This window comes from Mercurialis annua, linkage group LG6, assembly GCF_937616625.2.
Source record: "Mercurialis annua linkage group LG6, ddMerAnnu1.2, whole genome shotgun sequence".
NCBI classification, from domain to species: Eukaryota; Viridiplantae; Streptophyta; class Magnoliopsida; order Malpighiales; family Euphorbiaceae; genus Mercurialis; species Mercurialis annua.
Genome location: NC_065575.1, coordinates 37,106,737 through 37,120,905, shown reverse-complemented (window position 1 = coordinate 37,120,905; position 14,169 = coordinate 37,106,737). Strand labels below are relative to the sequence as shown.

Genomic DNA, 14,169 nt, shown 5'->3' with positions numbered 1-14,169 from the left:
ATATTTTAATTTTAAATTAACTCTACATGTAATTTTATAAACTTATTAGATCTTAGGGTTCTAGATTATTTAAAATTCAAAGTTATTTAAATCTATTATTAGTAACATCAATTAGGATAAAGTAATATGAGAATAAAAAGTAAAAATTCATATAAAAAAGGTTAGTACAAATAAGGTTAGTACAATAATTATCTAATATTATCTATTTAATTTTTAATATTCTTGTAATTATTAAAAGAGAAAAGAATGAAAATTAATTAGAGAGTGAAATAATGTGAGAAAATTATGAGAATAATCATTAAAGTAGTTAAATTAATGTTTTTTTTCTTCAAAATGAATGAGAGTATGCCAAGTGTCAAACCATGGGAGAAAACGTCATGCTTTATATATATACTAGCTTTAGGCCTGTGCGTTGCACATTTTTTATTTAAAAACTAATTAATAGTATTTTTTTTGATAATTGGATATGGTAAAACATATGTGGGAGATTTTTAGATTTACGATCTAGCAGTTTGTTGTGCAATGCTAATACAATTTGAGTTATAGTCGTTGGTAATTAATATTTTATTTTAGCTATAGTTATAGGAATTAGTTATGCATTTTAATAAATATTCTTTTAATTAAGTATCAGTAGTTGTTGAATTGTTTTCAATAAATAAAATTTATAAATTTATTTTAATTAAAAGTGTCGGTTTGCTTCTTATTTTTTTTTTAAAAAAATTCATCTCAAATTTATACAATTCTATCTTTTCTATTTCAAATTTCAAATTTTTTTATTTACACAAAACGACTCGTCATTTCATATCTTTCATGCTAAATTAATTTCATAATAAACTAAAGAAAAAACATGGTTTCAATTATAATATTAAATTATCCATTGTAATTAAAATTTATATATTGTACATTTCTTCTTCTTTTATTAGCTACTAAATTAATTAAAATAGAACAAAACATAATATATATTTAAACCGTCAATTTTTAATTACTTAATGGATAAATGAATATAGTCCTCTAGCTATATATTACTTAGAAATAAAGTATATATAATTATATCTACATTTTTATTAATAATTATTTTAATATGTTATTTGGCAAAATAAGTTACTTTCAACATAATTAGACCTATCAAAAGGTTAAAATTAAACATAAAGAAGTGATAATAGACTGGAAGGTTTGATAATTAGAAGAAGAAAAAATAATGTAGTCTATTTATATATATTATGGTGAGATAAAAAATTAAACATTTATTTTTAATAAATTTAATTTAATTGTCTTAATAAATAATCTATTGTAACTGACTAAAGTTAATTAAGATTTTACAATTGCATAATTTTAAAAAATATAAATAATAGTAATGTGAGAGTGAAATGAAATGTTAATATATTTTTTATATATTAGAATTAATTTTTTAACGGAGATTAACATTAATTGATGATACATTGATAGTTTTAACTTTAATATTATTAATATATTAGCATTGTAACGTTGAAACTCAGGGGGTTAATTAGCTAAGGAAATTAGTAAGTTAAATAATATGAAAGATAAACAAATTTTTAAAAATCTCTTCACATGCCTAAAAGTATATTTTACTTGACTCCAAAAATAACGATAAAGCAAATATGCCAATGGAGATGATTATTATTTTTAGGGGTACATATTTCATTCAAATTAAATTCATAATGTTTTTTTAAAAATGAACCAACACATATAAAATAAATAAAAATAATGATGATAATTATTGGCCATCAATATTATTTTATTTCTGTTAATATTCAAAATAATAACATTTATAGAAATAATTTACATAAATAAAATATCATGAATCATTTATAAAATAATAAAACAATGTCAACAGAAAATATATCAAATTTGTTCAAAAGTAACTTTCAAAATAATTACCATTTATACTTTAAATTAGCATTTTAAATGTTCATATTTTAGCAAATGGTGATTATTTTAAATGTTAATTTTTAAATGTTAACATCTTTTAAAATTGTAATTAGTAAATGGTAATTATTCCAAATATAAATGGTATTAAATAGTGAAGAAATTTATGCATTTAATAAGATGATTAATAGACATTATTAAATATATTTTTAAATTTAGCATTTTGAATAATACAATTTCAGTGAAAAAATGATTAATTAGGAAAGAAAAGCCAAATAATTGTTTTTACAAACAAAGAAACATGAAAAAAAATTCTATTCAGTAAAATATGAAAAAAGATATAATTAATATTATCAATTAATTTTTTTTAAACAAAGATTAGTAAATATATTTATATTAAAAATATAAGAATAAAACAATGTGGCTATATTGCTCTTGCATGCTTTATATCTACTGGAATTGTCAATAAACAATTGAGATATTGGTTATTGGTTGTTTTTAATTTTGATATTTTTATTAGATTATGATATTACGGTTTTAGATATTTAAAAAAAATTAAAATGCAATATATATATATTACAATAGATAATTAAATGAATAAATAACCACACGTATCATATAATAATAAACCATAATATAATTAAATTAAAAGCAAATAAATCATTAACCTTTTCAATGTCATCTAATGGCAAAAATGACAAATATTTAAATTTCAAAGGAGAAAATACTAATTTTAAAGAAGAAAGTGCTAAATGTAAAACACTGAAAAAATAATATATTAACGAATAATATTAACTAAATCATTACATTTGGTAAATTTAGAAGAGAAAAGATCTTCTAAAATATGAATTGAATAAATAACATATCCATATTTTTTTTTATATTATTGTAGAACTATATTGCTAAATTCACAATAACTTTGTCAATTTCAATCGGACAAAAGAGCAAATAAAACATAAGACAAAGAATAACAATCTTATGAACAAATATGCAAAATATATTACAAACGATCTAAAAACAAATGATATAACCACAATATGAAAAGAAAGAGCAACCAAATGACTAACCTTAGTAGAAAAAAGGGTGAAGAGTTGGTCATTATATATAAGAGCAGAGAATAAGAATTTAAAAAAGGAGCATTAAATTCACTAATCATACCATATTAAATAGTATTAATTAGAAAAACGTTAATTTCAATAAATTTTCTATAAAAGTGTTGAAAAAAACGTTATAGAAGTTTTAAGAAAAAAAATGTTAATAACTTATAGTAACAATTTTAAAAAGGAATGCTACCTAATTAAAGTGCATTAAATTTATTAATTTTATCATACTAATTAAACAGAAATATAATGAAACTTTACAAGAAAAAATGTGAAGAGTTAACTGTTTCCATAAAAAAATATTAGTAATTAATTGTTTCCATATTAAATTAGCATTACAAATAAACTTTATAAATCAATTAATATAATATTATAAAATTCAAAAAAAAGATGATTAAAATATTCTTGAGATATGAATTGTCTAATGAATAATATCAAATAATAAAATATTTAATTTAATTGTTTCAATTTCTTTATTAAGATGTGTAGTCATAATCATAGTTTTAATGGTTTTTTATTATTTAGATAAAAAGCTGTAAATGGAAAACATAAAATGTTTTTTTAAATCATTTAATTTAACTATTTCAATTTATTGATATACTATTAAAATATGAATTAAATAAAATTTTAAATAGAAAGGCTAAGAAGTTTTTCTATTGGTGGCTTACCATTTATAGTCATATAATCATAGCTATAAATTTTCAAATTATAAAAGAATAAGAATCAATAACATTAAAATAATAGATGCTAATTTTTTATGGAATAGCTTAATTTTTTATTTAATTTTAAAAATATGCAATTAGTATGTTTATTTTTTTATTTGTATAATTTTTTATTTATAAATTAATACATAGTTCATTCCTACTTTTAAAAAGTTCAGAAAATTGAAAAAAATATTATCAAATATAATATTTTATATGTATTAAAAGTAGATAGTAGTAGATTGCATGTGAAAAGTTAAATTTCAATTAAGTATGCCTTTTTTAGGAAGTGTATTTTTATATAAATATTTATTATATGATACAAAAATTAAAAAAATTAAAATCTTATAATAATTGGTAGATTTTTTTTTTTGAGAATGCAAATAAAATTTATCAAATAAATGATTAGTCTATTATTAGCAATATTCTTATCTTCATATCAAGTTACCAATTTATGATGAAGGTTAACAAATCAATCAATGTATTAAATTGTGAGAATAATGATTAAAGCAATTAAAGTAACATATTTTTAAGACCAATTGGAATGTGCCAAATGTCAACGTATCAAAACATGGGAAAAAACATCCTGCTTTATATATATATATACTAGCTTTAACCCGTGCCTTGCACGATATTTATTTAATTTTATCATTGGCTTTAATTTTGCATTGTAACGCATTTGTTTGCTTTTTTATTTTATTTTTATTTAGATACAGTGATAAATAAAGAATAATTATGAAATTAAATAAAAAAATTACCTTGAATTTTAAAAATCTACAATCATAACATACTATTAGCTTCTTATTGTTCATATATCTTTCACCAATGACTTTTTCAATAATAAAAAGACATATATTTTTATTTTTAAAATAATATTATATCATATGAATTCTTTTTATTATTAAAATGACAAATTTTAAATTAAATCTATATAAACAATTGCACGATTTATACTTAATTTTTAAATGCTATTAGTTTATAAATTTTTATTAATAATTATAACTATCTATTTATATTTCTATATTTAGCATTTTGATATTTGATATTTGATATTTGTTCATGAAATTATGAGGAAAATGTTTTATTTTATTAATCTTTGAACATTTTTCCTTAATTTATAAAATATTTTTTTATTCCATAAAATATTTTCATCTTTGATAGTTAGAGTAATAATTGTTGTGCATGTTTTAAGATTAATTAAATATTTATCATATTTTCTTATTACATAATGATTGAAAATAATTGTGAATATAGTTTTAGAAGATTTTAACAAACTTGTCTTTATTTGCATCAACCTTCAATATGGTATTGTCACTTTTTAATTTATATTTATGATGAAATGTTTAAATATATTTTTATCAATAATTAAAAGTATATATATTATGAACAAAAATTACTAATTTGAAACCATTACATTTTATCAATTTAAACATAAATTTATTTTATTAATAAGTATTTAAATGGTTAATAATATAATTTTGGTTGAATAATATTAATATATAGAATAACATATATCAAGAATTTAAATTTAAATTTTTATTTTAGAAGATGGCAATTAATAATTGAGGGACATTAAATTAATATAATAGAATAAAAAATGATTTTTAAGAAAAAGGAAAAAAAATCTTAAACACAAGGAAAAACAATATGAAATATTATCATAAAACTTTAATTAATACATTTTTTCATGATTTTTCTCATTCCTTTTTCTAATGTTCAATGTTTTGCAACAATTTCATCATCATTGTCATTTGGAGATTGATCGGAGTATTTTTGCTTCTCATCTTAGACAATTTAACGATGGCTTACCGTAGCGAGACCATCGCTAAATTATCTACAGATTGGCAACGACCTGTCTGTTTATGGCTTCTTAATAAAACAATTATTCATCAAAAAAGAAAAACAGTCCTATAACATAAGAATTTTATTTTTTTCCCTCTATAACAATTGTGATATTATCATAATTTTAAAATACAAATTTAATTTTAAAACGTAATATATTCATATTAGTTAGCAATTTAATTAATATATGTATATAATGAAAACAAACAATGAATGAACAGTAACTATAGATTAAAAGAAATGAAAAGTCAAAGCCATTGATATTTTTTATATCTGTGAATTTTAAAAGTAACGTTACAACAATAAATTAAGATACAAGAAAATTATATATGGAAAGTAGTTTTTAACTAATATTTAATACCAATTATTACCATATAATCATAGCTTAAAATATAATATTAATAATGAAAAGTCTAAAAATGATAATATAGATATGAATAATAAAAAGGTAATTTGGTCATTAAATGGCCACATTTAATTTAAGAAATGTAAATAAATAGCAATTACTATGATATAAATATTATCAGAACCACTAAACATTAAAAATAAGATTAACAACTTATCATGCAAGAAAAATCAGAATTGTTTATCCAAATTTTCAAGAACTTGAGAAAGAATATTTTGCTACATCCCATTTCATAAGAATAATACAAAAAATGATACATACTGTTGCAAAAACAAATTGCAAATATATTATTGTCTTAACCTTTGATTGCATATATTAAATATGTTACGTGACCATATTTTTAATCCATAGTGTCGTTTGTCTTAACTTTTAACACTAAAAATAAAATGCTCATTTACCTCGTAAAAAGGAGGTGTTCATAAAAAAACGCAAAACAATAGTCATTGCTATAGCACAAATTAACCACTAAGCACTAAAAATAAAATTAAAAACTTACTATTATGCAAGAATAATCAGAATTGTTTACCTAAATGTTCAAGAACGTAAGAAATGATATCCTGCAATTAATTTTGAAGCAGGAAAAAATAAAATGTTACATCCCATTTCATACAAATATTTCAAAAAATGATACTAACCATCGCAAAAACAAATTAGGAAAATATTATTGCTTTCATCTTTGATTGCATATGTTAAAAATGTAGTGTGACCATAATTTTAATTCATAGTGTTATTTGTCTAACTTTTGTCAATATTAATAAAATGTTCATTTACCTCGTAAAATGGAGGTGTTCATAGAAAAACTCGTAACCACAACCATTGCCGTAATTGAATTCCTTGAACACTAATGATAGAAAGATCATACAAATAACAAAAAATAGTTAGTTGTAAGAAAACAAAATATATTATAGAATACAGTAAAATATTGCCTATTTCTTCTATGAAGAATAGTGAAAATAGAAAAAATGTCTTGTAAATCTAATGGTTGACGAATAAGAAAAAATTTAATTTTTAAATTTGTTAATGAAAATAAAAAAGATGTGTATATATAGAAGAAAAATCATGAATAAAACGGAAGAAAGTAATAGAAAAGGAGAATCATAAATATTGCATTTATAATAAAATAATTAAGAAATAATTGTTTGGTGAAATTGCCAAGTCCATAAAAGAAACTGGTAAAAGAAGAATATCAAAAGATAAAAATAATACCAATTGTCAAATTGTACAGACAATTTTTTGGTTAATTATTCAAAAGTTAGTAATTAATATATATAGCTAATAAAACAATGTTAGATGTTAAATTAAAAAATTAATTAAAAAGTAAAAATGAAAAAATTTGTTGTAATGTGAGAATTAATAAAAGTGTCAGTCAATTTTAGTTTGTCAAATATTTAAAATTGATTACTATTTCTATAAATATAACATTAGTATAATTTCAAACGAAATTCCATTTTCAGTGTTTGAATAACCTAATTATTTAAAAATATTACTACATATTAAGAAACCAATAATTCATAATTACTAAAATATATTATAACACCTATATCAAAAACAAATGTCATATATATTCAAAAGTAATTATATAAGATTATAGTATAAAAACATTTATATAAGACTATCAAAGAAGAAAAAAAATAAGAATCAATGTCATTAAATCAATAGTATTCTCATAATTCTTTGTTTATGCATTCAAGGAAAAGACGTTTTTTGTTCATAATTTCCCTAATTTTCTTCTATTTCCTTTTCCAAATTTTGCATTTAATGGTGGACGTTTTTGTTCATAATTTTCCTGAATTTATTTTAGTTTCATAGTAGTAAAAATTAATTGGTGCATAAATAAGATTGACAAATCATCAATCATCAATTAATATAATATTAGTAAAATTAGAGAAAAACAAATATGAGAACCAATAGAAATGTGCCAAGTGTCAACTTCTCAAACCATGGGAAAAAACGTCCTACTTTATATATATATAGTAGATAGTAGATTTGATATATATTAGTGGTTATAAATATGTGCAAACTTTTTATATCATTCATGCCATTTATGTTGAATGCATCGCTTTATGAAACTCATCATCGTAGTGGAACGATATCGCAACCGTCGTTTTTAACGCTTGTAGTTTTCTCTAACACATTCTTCCATAAAATTTAATAAATTTTTATCATCATACCATCATGGGGGGTTTAAATCAAGATCTTTTGGTCTTTTACTTCATTTTTACCCAATTGAGTTAGGAGGTCATTAGCAAAGAGATGATGAATTAAAACCCTGCAAATTACTTAAGAAATAATATAATATTTTATGGACACGCTATTCAAATAATCTAATGATAATTTATTTTTTTGTTTGATAATTGAGAAATCTAAAACGTCGGTGGGAGAAATCAAATCCAGAAGATAGTAGTTTGCAGTCTAGCGCTTATATCATTTAAATTATATCTCATTGGTGATGACAATTACTATTTAGCATAATGTCAAAATATTTATCAAGATATTTGATATTTACATTGTTCCTTCGAAAATTGTCTTTTCTATTCCATCAGTTGTCAATACAATAAGTGCATTGTTGGTCAAATTGTAAAAAAATAATATTTTTTTATGTGTGTTTATAATTTTTACTTTTTTTTTATTTTTTTATAATAGTATTCTAAATTTATTTTTAGTTGTAATTCTACCAATTTTTTCTGATTAATTGAATTGTCCCATATTTTTTAAGTTGAAATTGTACTCTAACTTTATAGTTAGTAAAATTTATTTTTTAAAATATATAAATTTAACTTCTAATATAATATAGCATAATCTAAAATAAAATAAAAATATTATTAATTTTTGTGGTTGAAAAAAAAACAGTAAGTTTAAACCTAAAATAATCAGAAAAGAAAATAAAACACTTAGATGAAAGATTGAAAAGTATTAATAGAAATACGATTTTTTATCAAATTGAGATAGTATTATAAACTTTGAAATTTATATATAAATTAATTAAAAATATTCATCCAGTGATCGGTTCTACACTTATCAATCGGAATAACTTGATTTTAATTTATTAAATTTAAAAGGTATTAATTCTTTTTATGTTTTAAAATATTAATATTATTTCAAATTTACATTGTTTAATTTATAATTAAATTATACTCTAAACGTCCCAATATTACTATTCATTTTTTTGGTTTCAAATACTTGTCTATTTTAATAAATTACAATATTCAAAATTAATTTTTATATTTTTTTATCAAATTAATTTTTTTATATTACTTTTATTTAGAATTAATCTTTGATTTAAAAGGTATTAATGCTTTTTATTTTTAAAATATTAATATTATCTCAAGTTTACATTGTTTAATCTATAATTAAAATATACTCCAAACGTCCCAACATAATTATTCATTTTTTTTATTTCAAATACTTATCTAAATTAATAAATATTTTTAAAATTTATTTTTTATACTATTATTTTTATTTAAATTCTATTATTTAAAGTCCATTATTTATTGTCATTTTTAACTACTTGACTATTTACCAATAAACTGCCACTCAAATGGTGCAAGCGCTAGATAAGAAACTGTTAAGACTAGAATTTAATTTCTCCCACAAACACTCTCCCTTTCCGATAATGGAGTAGTTGTTTTGTTTGTTTTAATAAATCATAATTTTTGAAATTAATTTTTTTATATTATTATTATTATTTAAAGTTCATTATTTATTACCATTATTTCAAAAAAGAGAATTATTTAGAAAATTAAAAAAAAAATTAGTTTTTAAAATTTAATTTATCTTTTAAATTGCATGAAAATAATAAAATACACAATTATTAGAGGGATATTAGAATTTTGTTATGATCCGATAAAGGTTGAACCTTTAACTTTCAACTCTGTATTTGCCGGTTCATGACCGATCTCGGTTTGAAAACCATGCAATTACGAGGAAGTGAGGTCGCTACTACTTCTTGAAGAAGTAGTGACATACTCCACTTATAATAATTATAAAGCAAAACGAGTCTTTTCATTTTCTTTTTTATTCTACTTCCATGGTAAGAAAACTAAATATTTCATCTTCTTCACTCACTCTGATTCCTCTTCTTCACTTTTTCCTCTGGTTTTCTGCTAATTTCCTGTATTACGTTCCTTATTCGCTACTCTCTTCGACTCCTATTTTAGTAAGAGGAATGAACAGCTCCTTCTCCTCCGGTGAGTTCATTTTTTATAGTTTTTTTTAACTATGATCTTCTTCATCACTCTCTGATTTTATGTTTTTTTTTTATTGAAATAGGCATGGCAGATCCGCATTTGATCATCGAAAATCTGCCGGTTGGATGGAGATTCCACCCGACGGATGAAGAACTCCTCATCCATTATTTAAAGCCTAAAATTCTCGGTGATCGGATCACTGACTCCGACATCAAAGAAATCAATATCTCTGATTATAATCCTTATGACCTATTTGGTGAGTACTTACTAATTACTGTACTTTTGTTTGTTTGTTTGTTTTTTAATTCTCCGTTTAATTTAATTTCTGTTTTATACAAATATAGGTCAATTTAGTAGTAATTTTAGCAATAAGGAAAGGTATTTTGTTTCTCCCTGTGAGTACTATGAAAATAGTAAACTCCGGAAGAGGAAAGTAAGAGATGGTGGATTCTGGAAAAGCACCGGCGATCCTAGGGAAATCACGATTGGAGATTCCGAGGAGGTGATTGGCACAAAGAGATCGTTGGTGTACCATAATCCTGATGCTACCGAAATGATCATGACTGAATATGCGTACACTGCTCAACTCGACAGACCCATTATGGTAATTGTCGAGAATTTCTACTGGAAGGGGTTACTCTTTTTTCTCTTCTCTTTCATTTTTCTGATTAAGGTTGGTATGCTATTTTCATAAACATCCATTAGAGTTATCATCTTATTGCTTATTATACTTAGGGATTGCTAAAATTTGGTTTTGTAGTTTGTGATTATAAGAAGTATGACATTTGTTGAGATTTGGTTTTGTAGTTTCGGTATTTTGGAATGGATTTATTATGTAAGGTAAATCTTGTTGTGTGCTTGTGCAGGGTAATTATGTTATCTACAAATTAAAGAGAAAACCAAAAAAGAAGAAAGCAGGAAGTAAGAAGTCGATGAAAGCTGAAACGGGTAGCATGAAAAAACCTAAGAATGCAAGAAAAGGTGAATCGTCAATCTGTAATTCAGCTTCAGCTTCGGTGTCTGCTTTTGAAAATAAGAATTTAAAGGATATGACAGCTAATTCAGCCAATGGTGAAGGTAAAGAAAGCAACCATGTGGCTTCCGATTTAGAAAACCCATATTCTAATAAGATGATTGCTATTTCAACTTATGCGAATGGTGAATCAAATTATCCAAAAACATCTGATTTGGATAATCAGTATCTATATAAGATGACTTCCGCCTCAAATTCTAAGCAAGGTGAAGCATCCAACTTAATGGATTCAAGCTTGAGGAATCCAAATTCTAATCTGTTGTCTACTGCCTCAGCCAGTAATAGCAGTGAAAGGAGCTGCTCAACGGTTTTCAATCTGAAAACTATTAGTGCATTTAAGATGGCAGACATGCTATCGTATAAGAAAGGTAAACCGAGTTGTCAAAAGGCTTTTTGTGATGAAAATAAAACTTCATGTGAGATAACGGCTGTTTCACCACATAACAAAGATGAAACACATTATCTCGAAGAGGATTTTGATTTTGGAAAGCAAAATCCTATTGATATCAGTACTAACTATCTTTATAATAAAGATAAGACAAGTTGTGATGGTACTCTGGATTTTGAGATTCAAAATCCTATTAGGAACATGGATATATCAGCTTCTGTAGAAGGTAATTGGAGTCCGTTGACTGAAATATCTTCCGATTTTAATACACAAAATCGATATAAGAAGACTGATATCTCATTTCTAGAAGATAATGAGAACCCCTCAATGGCTTCTAAAGAAGAGGAAACTACTTTTCAAGAAGTTCAGAGTCGATTTAAGATGGATATGCCCGTCCTTGAAGATTATCTAGGTCCTTTGGAGGCTTCTAATGCTGGAAAAAATAACTATGAAGAAGTACAAAGTCAATGCCGAAATACAGACATATCAGACCTTGAAGCTAATCAGTCTGTGCCGATAGCGTCTGATATAGAGTACAATGATTTTTCCGCAGTAAGAAATTGCAACTTGGTCTGCCAGTCATTCATGAATTGCTTGATAAGCAAAATCAGAATCTATGCTTAGCTGTGATTTTGTTTTGCAGGTTGACCCTCGACAATGGGAAGAGATAATGGCGAGCCTGAACTCTGACCTGCAGCAGCCTACTCACAGTTACGAAAGCCCTTATAGTAGCGGCTATGGCATGCAAATGCATCAGGAGAAAACCGATACTCCAACCTTTGGGGATAACCAGGGTCCATCGGCAGATTCTGATGCGGGGAATTCTACAACTCTTGTGGTGGAGAATTCCATACTTGATGACCAACAGCTGGAAGAGCTGTTTGTGTTCTTCGAATTAAAAGATGTTGTTAACTCACAGCAGCATCCAATTAGCGCCGCGGAAAGCCCAATTCCCAACGGCTGTGGTGCCTCCGTCTCTTTTGACGGATTCCTACATGTTCCTACTTGGAACTAGTAGAAAGAAACTCTATGATGACATAAGAGAAGTAACCAAACAGTGAAAACAGCATTAGCAGTTTGGTTTCTTATGTCAATTAAAGCTCTCGTATGAATTGACACAATAACCGATGTGTCGATTAAGAATCTTTTGGTGGTTACTTCAAGCTGAAATATATGCTTGATATGATGTTCCTTTTTATTCTAATTTGTTGAAATTTGGAACCAAGATGAATCCGGTTTCCATAGTTATTGTATTGAATATGTTAAATAGTTAAGTCTATAGCTTTTATGTGTAGTTATGAACAAAAAGCTTGTATGTAGTATAGCTCGTTTTCTTTCGTTTTTATTTCTTATCTTTTATCGTATAAAGAAAATAAATTGTAATATTATCTTTGACAAAATAGAATGATTATTATACGTTATTTAACAATTCCAATTAGAAAATAAAATTTTCCAAGGTGACAAAATCATATAAGGATTTTTTAGTTACTAAACGACTCATCCAAAGGATATGGAGAGAGGAGTGGTATTATAACCTTCCTTAATGGTAGGTCTTCCAGCATTAAAAAATGAGAAAATTACACCAAATCACCCAAAATCTCAAATGTTTATGTTAGTAACCCAGCTTTTTATTTTTAGCAAAAATCTCTCAATTTTCTGAAAAAGTTTTCATGTCTACCTTTTATCATTTTCCTTCCTATTTTATCCTCATGTTCTATTTTCTTAATGTGTCTCCGTTACACACAATCATTTCCCCCTATTTTCTATATACTACTGTAATATTGTGACAACATCCCGTGTTACTTTGTCCATAATTTTACTAATAAGTTTTTATGCATCAACAGTGAATATTTGAAACTTGTTCAACGGTCACGATTTTTTCTTGCTCGCTCAAAGACTTCATTATCCTGAAGGCGTGTTGAACTTCAGTTTAATATTGAAAAGCATAAAGCTGCTTGGCTTTTATTTGTTTGAGGAAAAAAGCTACCAAACTTAGTACACATAGAAAAATACTAATAGAAACATATATAAATATTAATTTATTTTAATGGCTTATTTATTAATATAAAAATACAACATTTATTTACCTAGTTTTCAATCTTTTTTAGTTTTTCTTTACAATATTAATAAAAATATATGTAAAAATTAATTATTTAATTTTGAACAAAAATTAAAATATTTAATGTAAATCAAATGTCAATTTAAAATAATTTTTTTTATAAATTGTTATAAATTTAAAATTAATCTGATTTATTCAAATTAATATTTTTAATAGTTCAAAAGTAAATTTCTAAAGTAACAAATCAACTAATAATAAATTAAAAGTAAACTTGTTAAATTTTTCCGCAATGGTCAGTACGTGAACTTAAAATAAACTCAATATGGACCTAATATAAATTTAATATAAATTTAATATCAACTCAATATAAACTAATCTAAAATAAACTTTTCATAAATTGATTATAAATCTAATTTAAAAAGTATTTTAAATAATTGATAAATTTCTATTTTTATTTCGACCATATGCTAATTTGAAGTGCAATATATATGAACTTTAAGTAAACTTTCATAAAAAATATGAATCATTTTTTTTATTTTTTGGACATATATAAGCATGTTATTCTA

The 14,169-nt window shown here is 23.9% G+C and overlaps 1 protein-coding gene across 2 annotated transcripts; it reads left to right on the top strand.

Moving 5' to 3' along the window:
* Nucleotides 1-9,823: 9,823 nt before the first annotated feature.
* Nucleotides 9,824-12,889, top strand: LOC126653571 (uncharacterized). Of its 2 annotated transcripts, none has more exons than XM_050347490.2 (5): nucleotides 9,824-10,123; nucleotides 10,206-10,379; nucleotides 10,468-10,796; nucleotides 10,990-12,096; nucleotides 12,188-12,889. In XM_050347490.2, the coding sequence occupies exons 1-5, from the start codon at nucleotides 9,964-9,966 to the stop codon at nucleotides 12,557-12,559; spliced, it is 2,142 nt and encodes a 713-aa protein (XP_050203447.1). In that variant the 5' UTR covers nucleotides 9,824-9,963; the 3' UTR covers nucleotides 12,560-12,889. The 2 variants fall into 2 exon arrangements, with proteins under 2 accessions (XP_050203447.1, XP_050203449.1); XM_050347492.2 differs by having other exon boundaries at nucleotides 9,826-10,123; nucleotides 10,468-10,727.
* Nucleotides 12,890-14,169: the final 1,280 nt, after the last annotated feature.

Excerpts from the sequence above, each read along its gene's own strand:
- LOC126653571 (XM_050347490.2), top strand. The coding sequence starts at position 9,964 with ATGGTAAGAAAACTAAATATTTCATCTTCTTCACTCACTCTGATTCCT. Across the intron at positions 10,380-10,467 it reads TAATCCTTATGACCTATTTG|GTCAATTTAGTAGTAATTTT; the intron begins GTGAGTACTTAC and ends ATACAAATATAG. Across the intron at positions 10,797-10,989 it reads CTTTCATTTTTCTGATTAAG|GGTAATTATGTTATCTACAA; the intron begins GTTGGTATGCTA and ends GTGCTTGTGCAG.